A 25,565-nucleotide genomic window follows, 5' to 3' on the forward strand; every position below is an offset into this window, starting at 1 on the left:
CCTGCTGGGAGCTAATGGGCTAACCCAGTGCTTCATCTGTCCACCCCCGCTGCAGAAGGACTGATGGTACATACTGTTGGTGTTGCTCTAACTGCTCTGTCATTGATTCAGTAGGAACACAGTCGTCAGTCCACAGCCTGCCTGCCTGCCTGCAGAGAGAGAGAGCGAAAACAGGAAGAGAGATAAAGAGGACATAAGGAGAGAGGAAAAGAGAGTGATTGCGAGAGAGAGAAGCAGGGAAAGCATCCAGCCATCTGTCTGTCTCCATTCTGCAAGCCACAGCCGCCCTCTTTGTTTGGCGTCCCTGATATGACCCTGTTTAAAAGTGAGCACCACCGCAGCCCACGATGTGAGTATGCCAGGCTATAGATACCACTATGTGTATCTGTGTCTCTATGTTTCAGTGTGTATGTATACATCTCCTACTCACTCTCTCTCTGCTTCTACCTCCCTTCTACCTTCTACCTCCCTCCCTGTTTTTGTCTCTCCCCGTCTATCCCTTTCTTCACCCCCCTTTTTCTGCTTTTCACTCTCCTTTCTTTCCCATCTCTTTTTCTCCTTCCTCCCTAATTTCTCTTGGTTTCTCTCCCACTGCCTCTCTATTCCCTGAATCCCTCAGTCCCTATTTCCCCTCTCCTTACTCTATCCCCCCTTTCTCTCTCCCTCTGGTATTTCCTCATGCCCACCCTTACGCCTGGCCAGGGATAACCCTGTCTAATGGAAGGAGAGACAGAATGAGAGAAGGAGAGAGAGAAGGAGTGAGTGAGGTAGTGAAAGGATCCTGAGTTGAGGTGACAGGAACTCGGCTGTTTACTCTCCGAACACAGCTGTGCTTAACCAAGGACTGGAGAGGTGTGTTTGAGAGGACGTGGGTGTGATGAGAGCGTGTTATGTGTCTGTCATTCATTTGTGTGTGTGTGTGCGCGTGTGCACGTGGGTGTGTGTGCTTGCGAGAGAGAGATAGCCAGAGAGAGAGAGAGTCAGACAGAGAGGAAGAAAGAGATCACTAATGCGTGTCTACATACATGCTACAGTATGTGTGAGCATGGGTGCATGAGATTGCGTTATGACAGATGTCCGTAACTGTGATAGTGTGTTGGCCAACGGAGTGGTGTTGGTTTTGAGGTGTCAGGCTGTGTGTTTGACAGGCTCTCCTGCAGTGCTAGACTGTGTTAATCGATTCTGTGCTTCAGCCGAGACCAGAGCAGCTCAGGAGGAAGAATAAGGGCACAGGGTCAGCTCTCTCTCACTGGAGCAGAAATGACAGGAGAGAGAGAGAGTCTTCAGGACCGAGGGCTAGAGCTGAACCTTCTACCCAGCTGTGCCTTCACTGGGGTTGTCAATAACTGTGGAGAGTGGGATTAGATCGGTGCACAGGGAAAGATGGTATTTCTATTGCATGTCTAACCCACTGCATACGTGTGTGTGTGTGTGTGTGTGTGTGTGTGTGTGTGTGTGTGTGTGTGTGTGTGTGTGTGTGTGTGTGTGTGTGTGTGTGTGTGTGTGTGTGTGTGTGTGTGTGTGTGTGTGTGTGTGTGTGTGTGTGTGTGTGTGTGTGTGTGTGTGTGTGTGTGTGTGTGATTCTGGGACCTGGGGGATACCACTGTTTCTGATGTGTGAGCCAACACATTTTTCAGCTTTGATAGAGCAGTTATTAGATACTGGTATGCCTGTCTGTATGCCTGTCTGTCTGTATGCCTGTCTGCAACTAGAATATCGGACAGTCCAGAAAAAGAGAGAAAGGGCAAGGGGGCCGACGACATTATTAAAGGCCCACTGCGGTCAAAAATGTGTTGTATATATATTTCCACACTATGAGGTTGGAATGATACTAAGAAATTGTGGTGACATCACAATGCGGTAAATGACTTAATAGACCAATAAGAAAGAGAGTTCCAAACCTCTCTGCCAATAACAGCTAATTGCCAGTTTTCCCTTCCCCACTCAGACCACTCCTAGACAGTCCTAGCAAAATTCTTGCTTGAGAAATTGCCCTTTGCTATGAAGCTTTTTTATTTTTGACCATTTTAATTGAAAACAATCACAGCAACCAAGTTTCCATCTAACCATTTCATGCAGATAAATGACCTGATGCATAAAAAAAGTCACGACAGGCCTTATGGTAAAACTTCCCAATGTCGACAAAACTAAATACGCTAGACAACGTGGGATATTTATTATGTCTGTTAAAAAGATTATGCAACAATTGCGGTGGAAACGCTTTTAATGCGCAAATATTGACAGAAAAACCATAATGTCTCAGTAAACTTGGAGTCACGTGATGATGTTGTAGCCTACTACCATCACGACATGGAAAAATAAATAACTTAATAACTTATGTGGTTAAGTGCCGTGATGAGCTTCATGCAAATATCCAATAAATATTGAGGGTAGGCTATTATTTAAATGATGCTGTTATCATGATGACCGGTGCTTGGCTGCCAATTCTGAAAATAAAAAAGGATCTTGCTTTTTTCCATATCATCATATAACCTACCCTGTCAACTTTATCAGCAAACTTTTGTCTATAGAGCATGCGCCAAAACCAGATTGGGCAAGTATGCTATTTATCGCAACAGTTTTTGTGACAAAACCATACGTATTGTTAAAAATGCAATGGAAACACATTAAACTTTAGTTTTTTATTCAGTACATGAAAACTGAGGGCTCGATTCAATCAGATCCGCTTTAGCCAACATCCACATAGCAGTTGTTTTGACGGTGTCTTAGGTGGAACTGCATTACAGCTGTCAAAACCACAAGTGGCTCCCTGCATTATACAGTGGGGAAAAAAGTATTTAGTCAGCCACCAATTGTGCAAGTTCTCCCACTTAAAAAGATGAGAGAGGCCTGTAATTTTCATCATAGGTACACGTCAACTATGACAGACAAATTGAGGGAAAAAAATCCAGAAAATCACATTGTAGGATTTTTAATGAATTTATTTGCAAATTATGGTGGAAAATAAGTATTTGGTCACCTACAAACAAGCAAGATTTCAGGCTCTCACAGACCTGTAACTTCTTCTTTAAGAGGCTCCTCTGTCCTCCACTCGTTACCTGTATTAATGGCACCTGTTTGAACTTGTTATCAGTATAAAAGACACCTGTCCACAACCTCAAACAGTCACACTCCAAACTCCACTATGGCCAAGACCAAAGAGCTGTCAAAGGACACCAAAAACAAAATTGTAGACCTGCACCAGGCTGGGAAGACTGAATCTGCAATAGGTAAGCAGCTTGGTTTGAAGAAATCAACTGTGGGAGCAATTATTAGGAAATGGAAGACATACAAGACCACTGATAATCTCCCTCGATCTGGGGCTCCACGCAAGATCTCACCCCGTGGGGTCAAAATGATCACAAGAACGGTGAGCAAAAATCCCAGAACCACACGGGGGGACCTAGTGAATGACCTGCAGAGAGCTGGGACCAAAGTAACAAAGCCTACCATCAGTAACACACTACGCCGCCAGGGACTCAAATCCTGCAGTGCCAGACGTGTCCCCCTGCTTAAGCCAGTACATGTCCAGGCCCGTCTGAAGTTTGCTAGAGTGCATTTGGATGATCCAGAAGAGGATTGGGAGAATGTCATATGGTCAGATGAAACCAAAATAGAACTTTTTGGTAAAAACTCAACTCGTCGTGTTTGGAGGACAAAGAATGCTGAGTTGCATCCAAAGAACACCATACCTACTGTGAAGCATGGGGGTGGAAACATCATGCTTTGGGGCTGTTTTTCTGCAAAGGGACCAGGACGACTGATCCGTGTAAAGGAAAGAATGAATGGGGCCATGTATCGTGAGATTTTGAGTGAAAACCTCCTTCCATCAGCAAGGGCATTGAAGATGAAACGTGGCTGGGTCTTTCAGCATGACAATGATCCCAAACACACCGCCCGGGCAACGAAGGAGTGGCTTCGTAAGAAGCATTTCAAGGTCCTGGAGTGGCCTAGCCAGTCTCCAGATCTCAACCCCATAGAAAATCTTTGGAGGGAGTTGAAAGTCCGTGTTGCCCAGCGACAGCCCCAAAACATCACTGCTCTAGAGGAGATCTGCATGGAGGAATGGCCCAAAATACCAGCAACAGTGTGTGAAAACCTTGTGAAGACTTACAGAAAACGTTTGACCTGTGTCATTGCCAACAAAGGGTATATAACAAAGTATTGAGAAACTTTTGTTATTGACCAAATACTTATTTTTCACCATAATTTGGAAATAAATTCAATACAATGTGATTTTCTGGATTTTTTTCCCTCATTTTGTCTGTCATAGTTGACGTGTACCTATGATGAAAATTACAGGCCTCTCTCATCTTTAAGTGGGAGAACTTGCACAATTGGTGGCTGACTAAATACTTTTTTCCCCCACTGTACCTAAAGCGGACATTACCATTGGCGTCACGGAGTTGCATTAACAGAAATCCCATGCAGCCTTGTTTACAAGTTGCACACTGGAATTGAGAAACTTTTGTTATTGACCAAATACTTATTTTTCACCATAATTTGCAAATAAATTCAATACAATGTGATTTTCTGGATTTTTTTCCCTAATTTTGTCTGTCATAGTTGACGTGTACCTATGATGAAAATTACAGGCCTCTCTCATCTTTAAGTGGGAGAACTTGCACAATTGGTGGCTGACTAAATACTTTTTTCCCCCACTGTACCTAAAGCGGACATTACCATTGGCGTCACGGAGTTGCATTAACAGAAATCCCATGCAGCCTTGTTTACAAGTTGCACACTGGAATTGAGAAACTTTTGTTATTGACCAAATACTTATTTTTCACCATAATTTGCAAATAAATTCAATACAATGTGATTTTCTGGATTTTTTTCCCTCATTTTGTCTGTCATAGTTGACGTGTACCTATGATGAAAATTACAGGCCTCTCTCATCTTTTTAAGTGGGAGAACTTGCACAATTGGTGGCTGACTAAATACTTTTTTCCCCCACTGTACCTAAAGCGGACATTACCATTGGCGTCACGGAGTTGCATTAACAGAAATCCCATGCAGCCTTGTTTACAAGTTGCACACTGGAATGTGAGATGCAATCTACACCTCGATTAGGATCAAATCAAATCAAATGTTATTCGTCACATGCGCCGAATACAACAGGTGTAGACCTTACAGTGAAATGCTTACTTACCTACTCTGTTAAGTGTAATTATTTATATATATCCTACGCTTTCTCGTTCGGAACTTCTTATTCGAGTGGGGAGGGTGTGGCTTAGTGACAATGATCGCAAGAGCAGCTGCTCACTGATTTGACAGCCGACACTGCCAAAACATCGCTATGTGGTCTTCTGCTATTGCAGGTTAACACTTGATCTGATTGAATCTAGGCCTTAAGCGCAAAAGTGCTTTTATGTGGACTGTCATCACATGCAGCATTTTATCCGCTAAAAAGTCAGTTTGATTGAACCACACCTCTGGTGGGAAAATGGACATACAGTTGAAGTCGGAAGATGGTGTTCTCGGGGTGATGAGAGGTGTTGGGTTTGCGCCAGACATAGCATTTTCCTTGATGGCCGAAAAGCTCAATTTTAGTCTCATCTGACCAGAGTACCTTCTTCCATATGTTTGGGGAGTCTCCCACATGCCTTTTGGCGAACACCAAACGTGTTTGCTTATTTTTTTCTTTAAGCAATGGCTTTTTTTCTGGCCACTCTTCCGTAAAGCCCAGATCTGTGGAGTGTACGGCTTAATGTGGTCCTATGGACAGATACTCCAATCTCCGCTGTGGAGCTTTGCAGCTCCTTCAGGGTTATCTTTGGTGTCTTTGTTGCCTCTCTGATTAATGCCCTCCTTGCCTGGTCCGTGAGTTTTGGTGGGCGGCCCTCTCTTGGCAGGTTTGTTGTGGTGCCATATTCTTTCAATTTTTTAATAATGGATTTAATGGTGATCCGTGGGATGTTCAACATTTCTGATATTTTTTTATAACCCAACCCTGATCTGTACTTCTCCACAACTTTGTCCCAGACCTGTTTGGAGAGCTCCTTGGTCTTCATGGTGCCGCTTGCTTGGTGGTGCCCCATGCTAAGTGGTGTTGCAGAATGTGGGGCCTTTCAGAACAGGTGTATATATACTGAGATCATGTGACAGATCATGTGACACTTAGACTGCACACAGGTGTACTTTATTTAACTAATTATATGACTTCTGAAGGTAATTGGTTGCACCAGATCTTATTTAGGGGCTTCATAGCAAAGGGGGTGAATACATATGCACGCACCACTTTTCCGTTATTTATTTTTTTGAATTCTTTGAAACAAGTTATTTTTTTAATTTCACTTCACCAATTTGGACTATTTTGTGTATGTCCATTACATGAAATCCAAATAAAAATCCATTTAAATTACAGGTTGTAATACAACAAAATAGGAAAAACGCCAAGGGGAATGAATACTTTTGCAAGGCACTGTATGTACTTTTAACGTAATCTCAACTACAATCCAGGTCATTTGGTTCTGCTATTAGATGAAGCACAGTGATAATACATTAAGTTGTTGTATAAATAAAAAATTTCTGACATTGTATTCCCATTTGAACTTTGTTGTGCTTTTAAATGGTTGAAAGCGCAGTGATAACACATTTAGATGACAACTAAACCAAAAATCTGTTTTTCCATTGGAATTTGGTTGTGCTTTTAGATCGGGGTAGGCAACCCTGTTCCTGGAGTGTCGCAGGTACTGCAGGATTTTGTTCCAACTAGGCACCACACCTGACCAACTGAGCTAATTGATCAGTTCAGTGATTGCCTATATTCAACACACCTGGTCTTCCAGGTCGGTTAAATCAAAAACATGAAGTGCCCCTCGGAACTCCAGGACCAGGGTTGCCTACCCCTGTTTTAAATAATATATATAATAATAATAATAAGTAAGCAGACGCTCTTATCCAGAGCGACTTACAGGAGCATTTAGGGTTAAGTGCCTTGCTCAAGGGCACATCGACAGATTTTTCACCTAGTCGGCTCGGAGATTAGAACCAGCGACCTTTCGGTTAGTGGCACAACACTCTTAACCACTAAGCTACCTGCCGCCCCAAAAGCAGTAGAAAACACAGGCATCATCATGATCCGAGGATTTTAATTCATTTAAATACACTGAACAAAAATATAAACGCAACATGCAACATTTTCAAAGATTTTACTGAGTTACAGTTCATATAAGGAAATCAGTCAATTTAAATAAATAAATTAGGCACTAATCTATGGATTTCACATGACTGGCAATATAGATATCCATCTGTTGGTCACAGATACCTTTTAAAAAATAGGTAGGGGGGTGTGGATCAGAAAACCAGCCAATATCTGGTGTGACCACCATTTGCCTCATGCAGCGCGACACATCTCCTTCACATAGAGTTGATCAGGCTGTCGATTGTGGCCTGTGGAATGTTGTCCCACTCCTCTTCAATGGCTGTGTGAAGTTGCTGGATATTGGCGGGAACTGGAACACGCTGTCGTACACGTCGCTCCAGAGCATCCCAAGCATGCTCAATGGGTGACATGTCTGGTAAGTATGCAGGCCAGGGAAGAACTGGGACATTTTCAGCTTCCAGGAATTGTGTACAGATCCTTGCGACATTGGGCCGTGCATTATCATGCTGAAATATGAGGTGATGGATGAATGGCACGACAATGGGCCTCAGGATCTTGTCACGGTATTTCTGTGCATTCAAATTGCCATCGATAAAATGCAATTGTGTTCGTTGTCCATACAGTGAGGGAAAAAAGTATTTGATCCCCTGCTGATTTTGTACGTTGCCCACTGACAAAGAAATGATCAGAATATAATTTTAATTGTGGGTTTATTTGAACAGTGAGAGACAGAATAACAACAACAAAATCCAGAAAAACACATGTCAAAAATGTTATGAATTGATTAGCATTTTAATGAGGGAAATAAGTATTTGACCCCCTCTCAATCAGAAAGATTTCTGGCTCCCAGGTGTCTTTTATACAGGTAACGAGCTGAGATTAGGAGCACACTCTTAAAGGGAGTGCTCCTAATCTCAGTTTAATACCTGTATAAAAGACACCTGTCCACAGAAGCAATCAATCAATCAGATTCTAAACGCTCCACCATGGCCAAGACCAAAGAGCTCTCCAAGGATGTCAGGGACAAGATTGTAGACCTACACAAGGCTGGAATGGGCTACAAGACCATCACCAACAGCTTAGTGAGAAGGTGACAACAGTTGGTGCGATTATTTGCAAATGGAAGAAACACAAAAGAACTGTCAATCTCCCTCGGCCTGGGGCTCCATGCAAGATCTCACCTCGTGGAGTTGCAATGATCATGAGAACGGTGAGGAATCAGCCCAGAACTACACGGGAGGATCTTGTCAATGATCTCAAGGCAGCTGGGACCATAGTCACCAAGAAAACAATTGGTAACACATTACACCGTGAAGGACTGAAATCCTGCAGCGCCCGCAAGGTCCCCCTGCTCAAAAAAGCACATATACAGGGCCGTCTGAAGTTTGCCAATGAACATCCAAATGATTCAGAGGAGAACTGGGTGAAAGTGTTGTGGTCAGATGAGACCAAAATCGAGCTCTTTGGCATCAACTCAACTCGCCGTGTTTGGAGGATGAGGAATGCTGCCTATGACCCCAAGAACACCATCCCCACTGTCAAACATGGAGGTGGAAACATTATGCTTTGGGGGTGTTTTTCTGCTAAGGGGACAGGACAACTTCACTGCATCAAAGGGATGATGGACGGGGCCATGTACCGTCAAGCCAGGGCATTGAAAATCGGTCGTGGATGGGTATTCCAGCATGACAATGACCCAAAACACACGGCCAAGGCAACAAAGGAGTGGCTCAAGAAGAAGCACATTAAGGTCCTGGAGTGGCCTAGCCAGTCTCCAGACCTTAATCCCATAGAAAATCTGTGGAGGGAGCTGAAGGTTCGAGTTGCCAAATGTCAGCCTCAAAACCTTAATGACTTGGAGAAGATCTGCAAAGAGGAGTGGGACAAAATCAATGTATATTAAATAAAGGCAACATATGCTCCTGAGATGTGTGCAAACCTGGTGGCCAACTACAAGAAAAGTCTGACCTCTGTGATTGCCAACAAGGGTTTTGCCACCAAGTACTAAGTCATGTTTTGCAGAGGGGTCAAATACTTATTTCCCTCATTAAAATGCAAATACATTTATAACATTTTTGACATGTGTTTTTCTGGATTTTTTTGTTGTTATTCTGTCTCTCACTGTTCAAATAAACCTACCATTAAAAGTATAGACTGATCATGTCTTTGTCATTGGACAAATGTACAAAATCAGCAGGGGATCAAATACTTTTTTCCCTCACTGTAGCTTATGCCTGCCCATACCATAACCCCACCGCCACCATGGGGCACTGTTCAGAACGTTGACATCAGCAAATCACTCTCCCACAAATTTTACATTTACATTTTAGTAATTTAGCAGACGCTCTTATCCAGAGCGACTTACAGTTAGTGAGTGCATACATTATTATTGTTATTTTTTTCATACTGGCCCCCCGTGGGAATCGAACCCACAACCCTGGCGTTGCAAAGCCATGCTCTACCAACTGAGCTACATCCCTGCCGGCCATTCCCTCCCCTACCCTGGGCCAATTGTGCACCGCCCCATGGGTCTCCCGGTCGCGGCCGGATACGACAGAGCCTACACTACGACATCATACACTGTCTGCCATCTGCCTGGTACAGTTGAAACCGGGATTCATCCATGAAGAGCACACTTCTCCATCGTGCCAGTGGCTATCGAAGGTGAGCATTTGCTCACTGAAGTCAGTTACAATGTCAAACTGCCATAGGTCAAGACCCTGGTGAGGACGATGAGCATTCAGATGAGCTTCCCTGAGATATAATTTCTGCACAAACTGAAATATATAAATATCTCATTTACATAAGTATTCACACCCCTGAGTCGATACATGCCAGAATCACATTTGGCAGCGATTACAGCTGTGAGTCTTTCTGGGTAAATCTCTAAGAGCTTTACACACCTGGATTGTACAATATTTGCACATTACTTTTTTAAATTCTTCAAGCTCTGTCAAGTTGGTTGTTGGTCTTTGCGAGACAGCCATTTCCAAGTCTTGCCATAGATTTTCAAGCCGATTTAAGTCAAGACTGTAACCAGGCCACTCAGGAACATTCAATGTCTTCTTGGTAAGCAACTCCAGTGTATATTTGGCCTTATGTTTAAGATTATTGTCCTGCTGAAAGGTGAATTCGTCTCCCAGTGTCTGTTGGAAAGCAGACTGACCAGGTTTTCCGCTACGATTTTGCCTGTGCTTAGCTCTATTCCGTTTATTATTCTATCCCCTCCAAAAAACTCCCTAGTCCTTGCCAATGACAAGCATACCCATAACATGATGCCGCCAGCACCATGCTTGAAAATATGGAGAGTGGTACTCAGTGATGTGTTGTGTTGGATTTGCCCCAAACATAACGCTTTGTATTCAGTACCTTATTGCAAACAGGATGCATGTTTTGGAATATTTTTATTCTGTACAGGCTTCCTTCTGTTAAACTCTATAACTGTTTTAAAGTCACCATTGGCCTCATGGTGAAATCCCTGAGCGGTGTCCTTCCTCTCCGGCAACTGAGTTAGGAAGGATGCCTGTATCTTTGTAGTGACTGGGTGTATTGATACACCATCCAAAGTGTAATTAATAACTTCACCATGCTCAAAGGGATATTCAATGTCTGCTTTAAAAATCTACCAATAGGTGCCCTTCTTTGTGGTCTTTGTGGTTGATTGTGTGTTTGAAATTCACTGCTCGACTGAGGGACTTTACAGATAATTGTATGTGTGGGGTACAGAGATTAGGTAAAACTCATGGTAAACACTATTATTGCACACTATTATTGAGTCCATGCAACTTATTATGTGCCTTGTTAAGCAAATGTTTACTCTTGAACTTATTTAGGCTTGCCATAACAAAGGGGTTGAATTCTTAATGACTCAAGACATTGCAGCTTTTCATTTTTAATGAATTTGTAAAAAATTCTAAAAACATAATTCCACTTTGACATTATGGGGTATTGTGTGTAGGCCAGTGACACAAAATCTCAATTGAACCCATTTTAAATTCAGACTCTAACACAACAAAATATGGAAAAAGTAAAGGGGTGTGAATACTTTCTGAAGGCACTGTATACGTTATATTCTTCAAGAATCAATGGGTACATATCATTAATTAAGTCCAAAAATGGATGTAGCAACTACGGATTGCCCCTTTAACAGGCAGTGACCTTCATAAAGCACAACCATTTCGCCATTTCAACGTGATCCATTAACCTGCCCCCCAAAAATGTATTCTGTCCACTGTTACGCGAATGTCCCGCAAAATCTTTCCCTTTTTAAATGTCGTCACCCTAATTCCACCGGTGGAAACATTGCTACTGCAACATGTTAACACCATCTATTCACATGTGAGGAAAATAACCTTATTTTAACCCCACATGTGAATCTGCAATTCAACATGTGAAAGTGAGATTTTCACAGTTGGAGTTTTCTTACATGTGAAACTACAATTTTGATTTTCACTTTCACGTGAAAAACAATCATGTGAAAAATAATCACATGTAAAAATCTAATTTGCAGTTTCATATGTGAAAAAACAATCACATGTGGAAGTGTTTCCACATATGAAACTGCAAATGTGATTTTCACATGTGAAAATGCAATTCCACATGTAAAAGGGAGATTTTCACATTTGAAAGCTTTTAACACGTGAAACCGCAAATTTCACATGTGAAACTGCAATTCACATGTGTTTTTTTTTTGTAAGGGTGTATGTAGTGAGAGCCATTACAGTAGATCCATTAGAGATGAGACGGTATGAATAAGTAAACACAGCAGCACCAGCAGGCTCACCAGACAGTCCCCCTGAGACTGGTCCACTCAGAGCACGTCTCCCCACAGTGCCACCCTGCCTCACTCCCTTCACACCAGGGAGAGACCTACATGGCTAATATCTCTCTAAAGCTCTCAGAGGGCAGAGTGTATGGTGTCCTAACAGCATACAGTATACCTGTTTATTACTAGCAAAAGTCATATGGAACGTTGAATTAAGTATGTCTAAGGATGCGTTGAGAGAGGTACGGCCAGGCAGCTTGTATCAGAAACTCAGCCGCTCCAGTGGTTCTGCTCTTTGAGTATGCTGCGCTGCCATGCCCCTGAGCCAGTGTGTGTGCGTGTGTGTGTGTTTGTGTGTGTGTGTGTGTGTGTGTGTGTGTGCCCATGGCTCCCTGTCTCTATGTGAGCTGACTGACTGAGTGACTGAGTGACTGAGTGACTGAGTGACTGAGTGATTGAGTGACTGAGTGACTGACTGACTGATTGATTGACTGACTGACTGATTGACTGACTGGTTGACTGACTGATTGACTGACTGATTGATTGACTGTGTTCAACACTAGGGAACTAGCTGGGGCATATTCTATAGGAAAATGGAAGTGTTATTTCTTGAACCTCAATGAACATAAATTATTAGAAGAGGAGACAATAGAATAGAGCATGTGGTGTCCCCACTGGGCACACCACGTCATTTCAACGTGGAAATGTGGGTAATATTTGGTTGAGACATTGATCAACGAGATTTCAACCTTTATTTTCCCACTCGAAAAGACAGCCAGAGGTTTGTTGAATTCCCCATGTGTTATCACTATGCTTCAACCATCTAAAAGCACAACCAAATTCCAATGGAAAAACAGTGTCAGATTTTTGGTTTAGTTGTCATCTAAATGTGTTATCACTGCGCTTTCAACCATTTAAAAGCACAACAAAGTTCAAATGGGAATACAATGTCAGATATTTTGTATATATACAACAACTTAATGTATTTTCACTGTGCTTCATCTAATAGCAGAACCAAATGACCTGGATTGTAGTTGAGAGTACATTAAAAGTACATAGGCCTAGTGCAAGTGATCAATGCTGTTTGAGATTCTGCGCAGATTATTATAGTAATTATAAAGAGCTCAACAGACCTGCGACCTTTGCATGCTGTCTTGAACATGCACGCGTTCTATGATGACATAAGAAGTATTTTATAGTTACAGTAGGCTAACCTCAAAATGTGGCCATCGATGTGTTTTTTTGTTGTTGTTGTTTTTTTTAGGGGGTAGATCAGCTTAATATTGCAGATAGATTGTAACTTCCATCAATGTAATTGTCTGCATCACTTCCAATCCCCCATCGATGTGTTACTCATGTCCGAAAACCACGTATCTGACTCATGAACATTTCAAAGAAATTAACAATTCACGTGTCCGAAAATAATGTGTGTTCTTTTCACGTGATTTTTTAATGTGTTGTTTTGTAAGAGCAATAATGCAACTGTCAGGAACATTATGATTGTCACGCCCTGGCTCTGGGGACTCTTGTATGTTGAGCCAGGGTGTTAGTTTCTTTGTGTAGTGTCTATGTTTCGTTTCCTATGTTCTGTTCTAGGTTATGTGTCTCTATGTTGGCCGGGGTGGTTCTCAATCAGAGGCAACGAGAATCAGCTGTTGCTTGTTGTCTCTGATTGGGAACCATACTTAGGCAGCCTTTTGTGCACTTGTGATTTGTGGGATCTTGTTCCGTGTAGGTTTGTGTATGACCGAGGACTTCACGTTTTGTTTTGTTGTTTTGTTATTTTGTATCGTGTTGCTAAGTACACTATTAAAGAGATGTACGCATATCACGCTGCGCCTTGGTCCACTCATTATGATGATCGTGACAATGATGTACCTTCTCTACTGTCTTTCTAACCTATTCTCTCTCTCCCTCTATCCCCCTTTCTCTTTCTTTCAACTGTCTCTCTCCCGTCTCTTTCTCCGTCCTCTCTCTCCCTCTCACGCCCACTCCCCGTCATGCTGCTGTGTTAGGCCTATTGTTATGACAGTGATGTTGGTGATTGCTCAGCTTGTGATATCTTCAGTAACGACCCTGTCAGCAGACTCTGATCTGAGATCAGATGGACCAGGACTGCTGTCAGAGAAAGCAGATGGGAGGGATCCAGGAAGTCAGATCTGAGAACAGCTGTGTGTCAGCATGATGTGAGCAGGAAGGTGGGCTTTGCTTTAACAGTCCCGTTTGACAAACTACCCACTCTGCCACTGCAGAATGCCAGCCTCCTGTGTGTGAAAGGCGGTGCCACTTGTCAAAAACACACAGGGCTCCACGCTGTGCAGGATCCCCCACAATTAATCTGTTCCTGGAGCGCACAAAACTGCCAAAATGTCACTCCACTCTCTCCACAGCTCAGGGCTTTCATTACATCATATTTTCCACATCGGGGGCTTGACTCCCGGTTTAAGAGGTCACAGCATTTGCCTGAGAAAAAAAACAAATAAAAAACAAAGCCTAATTCCAAGTAGGATGTTTTTGTTTATGCATATCCTCCTCTCTTCCAGGTAATGTGATTTAAGATGGCTTTAGATACGAGCATTTACCATGGCTGGTGGTGAGGCAGAGTAGAGGTCGTGGGAGAGGCAGGAGCCAACAGTCAGTCAGTACACGGCAGTAGGGATTATGGATTTATAATCCTGTGGTTATGATTGCAACTCATTTCATGTGACCTTGGTCTTGTGACCTCTGCTACAATTTGGTCACACTGACAGACAGACGCTGGCTGCAGCCGCTGGTTTGATGACACATCTCTGTTTCAGTTTACTGGTTTTGTGGTTGATGAGATTCTACACTGAGTCCTCCACCCTTTCTGCCCTCTTTGTCATCATGTTCACAGACTTCAACACAGAGATTGTGGAGATAAACTCATGAACAAGGGATAATTAGCACCGAGGTCAATAGTGGGGTTGAAAAAGTGGACTTAGTGTTTCTTACAATAGTTAATTCCTACCCCTGCTGTTGTACTCTAATCAGAAATTCCATAAGGAATTGAATAGAAAAAATATGCATAGAACATCTTGTAGATGGCTGTTTGTTTTTTACTGTAGGCCTGTGTTCATGCTATACAGTGCCATCTGTGTAGGCTTGCAAAATTCCAGGAATTTTCCCAAATTCCCAGGTTTTTCAGAAATCCTGGTTGGAGGTTTCCGGAATTTCTGCTTATTCTCACCTGATTTCAGGAATCTTTCAACCGGAATTTTGCAACCCTACATCTGTGTTTGTGTGTCCATCCCACATCCTGACTTGGGTTGAGTAATCTGCTTAGGGTGCCTGGCCTACTCGTGTGTGTGCACTGGCTGCACTGTGGTGACTGTCCTATAGCCTCACCCACATATGTGTATGTGACCACTTTGAGTCCCTTTTGAGTCTGTTAGCATCCTCCCTGGTGTTTCCTTAATAGACTCTCAATCTGAGTATGTCCTCTGTACAGGTGGGTCCTCTGTTTACAGACCCCTCAACACAAAATGCTTTTCCACCCCCATAGTGCTAATGCCACCTCTGGAAGCCTGCCATTTAGACAACAACAACAAAACACATAACCATAAGTGTCAAAAAATGGGCACTCTTGTCACTATAGTCCTGTTCTATCCCCAGCAGACATTACAAGCTTTGTGGTTGTGTTTTTAGATGTTTTTAGTGTTGAGAGGCATCCTGGTATGTGTTTGGATTGAGATCACAGTGGGAAAGCTAATTGCATTGTATTGCTTTTGTTTCCTTTCATCTCTCCCCGTAATTATTGTAGTTCCTTGAAACCAAATTAGTTTTATTTTCATACTGCATTTGACTCTGTTACAGGCCATTTAGAAATAGTACATGTTCTCATCAAAGTATTAGCTATGGAAGGCAAAGATACTCACATCAACAGACAAGCACACTTTGCATAACACAATTTTAGGTCACCATCAGCTGGAAACACTGCAATGTCTATTCTTACAAAATCAATAAAGATACAGAATATCTGAATAGCTAAATGCAGAGCAGGAAATGAGAAAGTGGTCAGGGGGGAAAAGATCAAAATTGGGCTGCCTATGTAAATGCAGCCAAGGTCTTCCCCACTCCTGAGCCATTTACAGCAGACCACACTGCATGTGCCTCCCTCCGAGCGAGACCAACTGTCACTCATCAGGAGCTGCCAATCAGTGGGATCACTATCTGGGCGCATTCCGCTGCCAAGTAAATTGCATCAACAAATGGCAAATTCCTGCCAGTTCACGCTGGGTTCAAAAAAGTGTTCCAGTTGTCCCCAAACAATTACGCTGCTGACTGAAGTGGAGTCACCACCTGCGTCAGTGAAAAAGGCTTGGCTTCCCCAGTTATTTTACCCATGCACCACTACTGTTTGTAAATCAGGTCATAAATGAGGTGAAATGCCGACTGGAGTGCCACTTTTAAACATGGTTTTCTTTGTTTGGGCTAATAGCTATGGCTTCTACCTGAGCACATGGCACGTGGTAATTGTCTGCAATTCACACCTCCCGTGTAGATGGCGATTATTAGCACAACACTCCCCCAAACATTCCTTTGTTCATTGAGCAATTTGAAGCCTTTTTCACTGACGCAGGTGGTGACTCCACTTCAGTCAGCAGCGTCATTTTTTGGGGACAACTGGAACACTTTTTTGAACCCAGCGTGAACTGGCAGGAATTTGCCATTTGTTGATGCAATTTACTTGGCAGCGGAATGCGCCCAGATAGTGATCCCACTGATTGGCAGCTCCTGATGAGTGACAGTTGGTCTCGCTCGGAGGGAGGCACATGCAGTGTGGTCTGCTGTAAATGGCTCAGGAGTGGGGAAGACCTTGGCTGCATTTACACAGGCAGCCCAATTTTGATCTTTTACCCCCTAATTGCTCTCTGGACCAATCAGATCAGCTCTGAAAAAGATCTGAAATGAGAAGATCTGATGTGATTGGTCAAAAGACCAATGAGCAGAAAAAAATATCAGAATTGGGCTGCCTGTGTAAGCACAGACCTTTTGGTATTTTTGAGATGGCTGAGGAATGGGTAAAATGGTATTATGGTTTGGTTGTCTGTAGATTGCTCAGGAGTGGGGAATATGGTTTGGTAATCTGTTAATGGTTCAGGAGCTGGGAATATAATAATATATGCCATTTTGGCAGACGCTTTTATCCAAAGTGACTTACAGTTATTCGTGCATTCACCCAGCTCAGAGCCTGTCTCATTCACCCATCTCAGAGTCTGTCTCATTCACCCATCTCAGAGCCTGTCTCATTCCCCAAGCTCAGAACCTGTCTCATTACCCCAGCTCAGAGCCTGTCTCATTACCCCAGCTCAGAGCCTGTCTCATTACCCCAGCTCAGAGCCTGTCTCATTACCCCAGCTCAGAGCCTGTCTCATTACCCCAGCTCAGAGCCTGTCTCATTACCCCAGCTCAGAGCCTGTCTCATTCCCCCAGCTCAGAGCCTGTTTCATTCCCCCAGCTCAGAGCCTGTCTCATTCCCCCAGCTCAGAGCCTGTCTCATTCCCCCAGCTCAGAGACATGAAGATCTTCTCCTCTTCTTCCCCATTTTGACTACTCTAGGTTTAACTATATGGAACCATGTGGCTTGGGAGCAGTCTTGCCCACTCGAAATGAGAACTTTGAATTGATCAAAAACTATACAGGAGTTTTCGAGTAGGAAGTGCAGAGCTATGGCGAAATGAGACACTGAGAGATGCAAGATGTGAAATTGAATGAAAATTTTGCAACATACTGGTGGTTATTTGAATTTATACAACCAGGTTCATGAGAGTGATGAGTTTCCTCTAGGCTCTGTGTTGGTCTACTGTACTTCAAACCACCCACTCACCACTGGTCAGGTTGCTTACAAGTCGAAAAGTCTCTCAAACAGCCAAACAAAAGAACACATCAACAACAAAGTCAACATTATTGGCATGCTAATCATGTTCTATCCCCTGCAGACATTGAAAGCTTTGTAGTTGTGTTTTTAGAGGTTTTTAGCGTTGAGAGGCATCCTGCTTTGTGTTTCAATGGAGAAGGCAGTAGGGAAAGCTAATTGCCTTGTGTTGTAGTGTGTTTAGCAAACAACACAACCCTCCCTCCTGAGGTTGGTCCCCTGTAGAGCAGGATGCATGGGCTCTCTCTCTCTCTCTCTCTCTCTCTCTCTCTCTCTCTCTCTCTCTCTGTGTAAAGGCTTTACCCTGTAGTCGATTAGCTCAGTAAACGTAACATAAGGTACAGTATTCCCCCAGCCGTGTTGTAGTCACTCTACTGAAGCCTGTGGGGTTAATGTTATATAGTGATGCAGCTAACCTACGATATCATCTCAATGCTAGTAATGGCTTATTCTGACTTTGTTTTGATAGGGTACTGTTGTGGGCTTGGGGGGTTGTTTCGAATGCTCTTCTAAATGTCTCTACAGAATACATGAAATAGTTAGAAATTACCTAACGTTCACCAAGGCATATTCCTACCAGCAAGGTGTATACTTTTCTTGTTTGTGCATACTGTATGTGTCTGTAGGTGTTTGTTGACCTATGTGTGCCACTGTGGATGTAGACAGGAGGCAGTGGACAGCGGGGTGTGTTGTGACAGCTCTGCAGACTGAGAGCCCATGCATTTCCCAGTGACAGACGGAGGGCAATTAGGCAGCACAGCTCCGTTTATCAGGCATGCTGTCACTGTGGGAGGCCAGGCCGGGCACTGGGGTCGGCCCTGGGCCTGAGCTCCAGAGTACTGCCACTCTGCCAGCCTGACCCACTCTGCCAACCCCAGCAGGGAGAGCCCGAGCCGGGCCATGAGGTGGAGGAGACCTAGGTCACACCCAGACCCTGGAGGACAGGCAAATTAGCTTGGTCAGGATATGAAAAGGGGAGGGGGACAAACCTACACAAATGCACACACACACACACACACACACAGCATATGTTTTACTATCCTTGTGGGGACCTAACATTTATTTTAATTTAAAACCCTAAACCTCTAACTGTAATTCTAACCCTAATTGTAATCCTAACCCTAAATCTAAAATAGCCTTTGTCCTCATGGGGACCTGGGAATTTTCCTTGTTTTACTATCCTATCCAGTACCCACAAGGATAATAATACAAGCCCACCACACACACAAAGATGCACACTCCCCCATCACATCTCTCTCTCTGCAGCCTGCCCAGTCACACTCTAGTCCCCTCTCCCATCTGTCCATGTTAGAATGGCCCCTCTTCTCTGAACCACAATCCCCTCTCACACGCCATGGAGGGAGAGCTGCTCTGGCATGTGTTGTAATCAAGATGGCTCCTGTATAATTGAGCCGTGGGGATGGTGTGTATGTTGTGTTTGTGTGTGTGTATTTGTTTGTGTGCGTGTGTTTGTGAGTGTACGTGCACAAATGTGTGTGCGACACAGCAAGTCAGAATGACCAGTGCCATGTGTCTCAATGCCAGTGAGCTAATGTGCTGTGACAAGAGTCTCTTGATGTACAGAAATGTGGGTTTCTGATGCTGGTTGGCGCCAACAGAGTCACAGTTAGTGTCAGTGTGTAGATAGACAGCCTGGGTTCCAGTCTGTTTCTGCCAACCTCTGTTGTTTTCATGCCACATGACGACAACAACAAAGTAAATGGCTAGAGTAGAAACAGAAAATATATGATTGGTTAAAGCAGAAACAGCCGGTACTTGTAGTGCTGGAGCGAGTTATGCCATACTGTGCCATGCCTTTTTATACCTGACTGTGGTTGTGTTGTTCTTTACAGACATTAGCATGAGTGGAGAGCTGAAGTCCAGCCGTTCCAAGACCGGCAGCAAGAGACCCAGCAGCAATCCATACGGGTGAGTCTCATATCACTTTATACCCTTTCACATCACTTTAGACTGCCGACCTGCGTGTCACACACACACTCTTCTCTCTGTTGTGTGTGTGCCCTACAGCAGCACCCCTTGTTGCTGTTGCAAATATCCCAGCTGGTGATGGGTTGTGGGTAAAGAAATAAGGTTGCTGCTGGGTGTGTTTGCCCCTGTTGAGAAATGGGGATAAACCAGAGAAACACACACACGCACACAACACACACACACACATATTTGCCAATGTAATCAATGCTGTAATATCTATTATCCTATATAATCATTCATACCATGGCATTGTTGAATTCTCGTTTCTGATGGGCTTGAAGGGCATTCTAGAGCGTGCATTATTTCCCTATAAAGCACGGTATACTTCCACAGTAGAATTCAATGGCTTTAGTTCATTCTTACATGTTCTATGTTTGAGCTACTTTTGAAAGCAAAAGTCGCATTGAAAACATTATTGGCATTGTTGAATTTGATTGTCATAATAGCAAGCTAGGACTGATGGTTTTGTTGTGGCAGAATTTGGGGTGAGCTGTTGTAACTTCTCAAGTGACATGTTCTGTGTTGAACTGTGATGTTATGGCTTGCATAGACTCCTGTTATGTCGGCACCCTAACACAAGGCCATTGTGTTCTGTGTTCTGTTACTCTTAGAAAATAACTGTTGTGTAAACCATATGATTGTATTATGACCTCCTACTATATAAGGGACATGTAACCATTTATTTTTTGAGTTCTTCCCTGTGAAATCAGAGATAGATCTCCCCTGCAGCTGATTGATTAAAGATTTGTTTATTATACAATTAAATAGTCTCTGCCTTAATCTTTGGATCGAATTTTCTGTTTGGTTACTAAGGCAACTACTGTAGCTATCTAGTAAACTTGCTACCTACTTCAGTGGATGTTGAAGACATTTCTACCTGCAATTTTTTTGCATCAAATGTGTTAAATTATAGCCATAGTATAAAAGGGATCATCAACTCGGGGCTCTATGCATTCTCTGGAAAATAATGCAACTCCGTGGAAGATCATTTCCACTCTGCTTGCACGTCGTGGAACACACCTTCCACGTCGCTCATTGTTTTCCATAGAATGCATAGCCCCTCGTTGATTATCCCTTACATACTGTATTTTGTATCAGGGCTGTCTTAGTCAACGTTTTAATCAATCTGTTGATAAAGTGCATGCATGTGATTGGATCTGATTACGGTTAATGGCTAGCCATAGGATAGGCAGCCCTGCAGCTACAACTGAGTTATGGTAACTGTGCTGAGATAGCTGGAGGAATATATGTTTTATCAGGACAGCAATACTATACAGTCGTGGTCAAATATATTGGCACCCTTTACAATGGAGTGCAATGGAGCAGAATGTTTTCTATTTTTTAAAACTGTGTGGTATGTGACCCTGGAGGTTACTATGGTGATGCCAGTATTCCCTGTCTATCCCTGGGAAGCCCAGGGGAATCCCACTTGTCCCTGTTGGGATTAGGGAGCTCCAGGGATCACCCCAAGGATGGAAATCACCCTGGTGTATCGTATGTGGTTATAGTGCGAATGTTCCCCCCACACCCTGCCCTTCAGGTGCCTTTAATCTACATCGCACCTTCCTCTCTGCTCTCTACTCCACCCTTTCTGTGTCTGACCAGCCCTGTCCCCTAACCCCTAACCCTAGATTCAAGTCCACATCCCAGTTCAACCCTAGCCTCAACCCTAGCCCTAGCCCTAACCCTAGCTTCATGTCTACATCCTGGTTAAACCCTCAACCACAACTCTAACCGTAACCCTAGCTTCATGTCCTACTCCCGGTACAACCTTAACCTTAACCCTCAACCAAAACCCTAACCCTAGCTTCATGTCCACATCCTGGTACAACCCTAACCATAGCCTCAACACAACCCTAACCCTCAACCCGCTGTCCCCTCATACCAATGGAGCCCATTTTCTTTCCAAGCCCACCTCCACATTGTTAATCTCTACATTATTTCCAAACAAGGTCCACCCTCCCCCTCCCACAATACCCCAGTACCCTCCTCCCTGCACCTGTCACCCTCACCTCTTTCCAACAGAGTGGTCTCTCTGTCTCTCTCTCCCTCTCTCTCTCTCTCTCTGTCTCTCATCTGTCTCACTGAAGACAGTGCTCCTGGATGACCCTGACAGTGGATGGGTTTTGTCATCGTTTGTTTCCTCCAGGGCTGCAGGCGGTGACAGGGGCTGTGTGGCTTGGCGTGGCCCAGCTGTGGGATGAGGGATGGGGGCACAGTTTCACTGTTTCACTCTGTTTGGGGGAGAGATACAGCTGACATTGCCCTCCGTTCGCTCCAGTGCACTGCTACAAAAGCTCACTGTACTGTTATTCCTGTACACAGAGACTCAGGTGCTATCAAAGGCCAACAGTCTCTCTCTCTACACACATACGCTTGTACACACACACACACACACACACACGCACGCACATATCACATATGCACACACATTCTCATGGCAAACAGAGCTGGAAGTTTGAGGCAGCGCAGGGAGCATGTGTGCATAAGCAGTAAATTATTGTATGAGCAAACAGCTCTTCTCTCTAATTTCACTTTTTTGGAACAGCAGATGTTTTAGTAAGTGAGTTAATAAAGGTTGAGGAATGTGGGGAGTCTAATAGGACATCTCTGTAGTTCAGAGCCTTGAATCACCAGGATGAAACAACTGCCCAGGGGAGTGAAGACTAACTACACTCCAAATGCATCCTTATGTTTTGCACAGAGCCACAAATGTTGCTTATGACCTATCCCTACTGGAAATTCACTAAATTAACACATGTTCAATGGCATGTAAAATGACTTGATAACCTGTTTCCAATACAAAAATGCTCCAAACTATAGATTTTCAGGTGTTTGTGAAGGCGAAGACTTGTGGAATGAATTTACATTACAATCAAATTTGTTATTGTGTAATTATTTTATATGCTATACGTTTTTAACATGTACATTTCCGGTAAGAATTCCCTGCCTTTTCATCTAAGCCCATAGGGAGTCACTGCAACTTTAAACCCTCAACACTCATCAGCTCTGTTCTGTGGCCATGTGAGCGTTCACTGTAAATATGAAGGTCCAGCTTGTACCCTAGTATTACACTGGCCATTACTGTCCGCTCCATTTTCCCTCAGTGGAGAGAATGAGAGGAGGGAGGAGAGGAGGGTCTGACTGAACACAGGGCAGTGTGTGCTAGGCATCTGGTCCTGTGTATTTTCAGTCTGCTCTCCCTCTATGCGTTCCATTCCTCTAATGTGGCATCATCTGTTTTCATTACTGGGGGGGCTGGAGATTGGATGGGGGGGGGGGGTAATAATAGATCAGACCCATCTGTCACAGGCTCAGAAAGAGGAAGGGGTTCAGGGGGGTGGGCGCAAGGGGGGCATAGGGGCATGAACTATCTGCAGCTGCTGGGGCCGATGGCACGCCCCATACTAAACTGCCCTATTAGACTGGCTGGTTAGGGCCAGAGCTCTCTGGGAGGGCAGGGAGGGGGCACAGGGTAGGAGGATGCCATGGGGGGCATAACGAGTGTGTTATTTGGGGATGAGGGTGGTCACTCTTGGCAAAAAAAGGGCAGTAGAGGGGGCAGAGGAGGGTAGGGAGGTGGTGGGTATAATATAATATCTAGTGTGGTATTTGGAAGGTGAGGGTGGTCACTCCCGGGATGAGAGAGAATAAAACCTTTAAACCTTTAGTGTAATGAGGTGCCACATAGCGCCGGGTCCTGTTACTGTTCAGCCCAGGCCGGGCATCCAGGTTACAGTCTGATTAATAGAGTGGTGACAGGCTCTTATAGAGCCACCCAGGTGTGGAGGCTCCATCTCCCTGTAGGGGCTCTGGCTACATGGGCAACTCAGCCAAGGACACACATACTGGGCTACGGCTCATGACCTCAGCCCCCTTCCCTGGTGGTCCACAAGCCAGAGGTGTAAGGTAAGTCTCTGGGATTTGTTGGCTCACGTCTTGTCTCCCTGTGCTTGTCTAGATAAAATGTGGTCCTGACTGCTGACAGGGTCAGGTCAATAGGTAAATGAGGATGTTCCACATCCTTAGGCTGAGGGTAAAGGTCAGTGCTGTCTACAGTAACAGTCCCAGTCAGTGTTGTGGGCTCCAGAGGTGGTGTGGAGATAAGGTCAGGGGTCTAGATAGAGATAAGGTCAGGTTCTAGATAGAGATAAGGTCAGGGTCTAGTTAGAGATATGTTCAGGTTCTAGATAGAGATAAGGTCAAGGTCTAGCTAGAGATAAGGTCAGGGTCTAGATAGAGATAAGGTCTAGATAGAGATAAGGTCAGGGTCTAGTTAGAGATAAGGTCAGGGTCTAGATAGAGATGTCTAGATAGAGATAAGGTCAGGGTCTAGATAGAGATAAGGTCAGGGTCTAGTTAGAGATAAGGTCAGGGTCTAGTAGAGATAAGGTCAGGTTCTAGATAGAGATAAGGTCAGGTTCTAGATAGAGATAAGGTCAGGTTCTAGGTAGAGATAGAGGAAGGAGGTTTCCATTTGGTAATAACACTGGTCACTGGGCCAGAGAGAGAGGCAGAGAGAGGGAAGTAGAGGGACGGATGGGGTGAACGGATGGTGGGGTGGTAGCATATTGGTGGAAGGGATGAAGGAGTGGATATGGGGTGAAGGGGTGGATGGATGGAGATGGGTCTGCCCTGGCCTGATGACTTCTGTGGAGATAAGGTCAGAATCCAGTGGGGTGACCACAGGGTAGGAGGTGGCTGACCATGGTCACTTGGCTGGGGAGAATGGAACTGGCCTATGCTATGTGTGTGTGTTTCCTGTGCGTGTGTGGTTGTGTTGTTTGGGGGCCAGGGGGTATCCATTGGTATTCTCTGTGGACTGTGTGTGTGTACATTACCAAGCCAGATGAGTTATCTGTGGTCGCCTGAGGCTTATCACTCCACAGGAGCTGGCCCTGAGCTAATGGAGTCATTCCTACCCCTACTGCTCCTCAGTCTGCCTGATCCACACACACACACCGGAAGACGGAGAGGGAGAGGGAGAGGGAGAGGGGGGAGAGGTAGAGAGAGGGAGAGGGGAGGTAGAGAGTACGAGAAGGGGGCGAAAGGGAGATGTAAATTAGAGATTCTACTAGAGAGAGAGAGAGAGAGAGAGAGAGAGAGAGAGAGAGAGAGAGAGAGAGAGAGAGAGAGAGAGAGAGAGAGGAGCAATGTAGGAAAAGGGGAGAGTGATAGAGAATGAGAAAATATAGAACAGAAGGGAGGGAGAGAGGGAGGGATGAGGAAAAAGGGGGAGGTAAAGAAAGCAAGGTAAGGGAGAGAGAGAGAGAGAGAAGAGAGAGAGAGAGAGAGAGAGCTGTGTGCCGTTTGCCCCCTGGCGTGAACAATCCATCTCAAATTGATCTCCCAGCTCGCCCCAGCAGGGCATTCCGAATCAATCTCAAATTGATCTCTTTGCCAGAGGTCTGGAAAACGAGCATCGGAGCTTATCAGAAATATAGTGGTGCTGGGAGGATCTGACAGGGAAACTTATCACACTGCACAACTGGAAATGGACTCTGAAGCCCCAGGGCGGCAAGGGGACCCAACCAGCTCCCTGCTACACACACACACACACACACATACACACACACACACACACACACATACACACACACTGCATGTACACACACTTAAGTCAACGCGAGCGCACACACACATGATACACGTTGCCAAATGTTTCTCCATACAAACAGATGTATATCTTGCCCCCAAATACAAACAAACCCAAAAACACACACCCCAGGCGAAACAGACACAGACTCTCTCACACACACTCCCTTTCCAACTACACAAACAATCAGACACATACACAACCCTGTCAT

General features: G+C 44.3%; 1 protein-coding gene across 1 annotated transcript in view; it reads left to right on the forward strand.

The window, feature by feature from the left end:
- Nucleotides 1-309: 309 nt before the first annotated feature.
- LOC311128626 (RNA-binding Raly-like protein) overlaps nt 310-25,565 on the forward strand; it is a gene marked incomplete at its 5' end in the record, with an annotated part of 49,972 nt that continues 24,716 nt past the window's right edge. Inside the window, 2 exons of the mRNA XM_084160812.1 lie at nt 310-349; nt 19,623-19,698. Coding sequence (XP_084016938.1) covers nt 310-349; nt 19,623-19,698 — 116 coding nt within the window. The remainder of the gene's footprint in view (nt 350-19,622; nt 19,699-25,565) is intronic.

The sequence above is a fragment of the Coregonus lavaretus genome (genome assembly GCF_964263955.1).
Source record: "Coregonus lavaretus genome assembly, chromosome: 4".
Lineage (NCBI taxonomy): Eukaryota > Metazoa > Chordata > Actinopteri > Salmoniformes > Salmonidae > Coregonus > Coregonus lavaretus.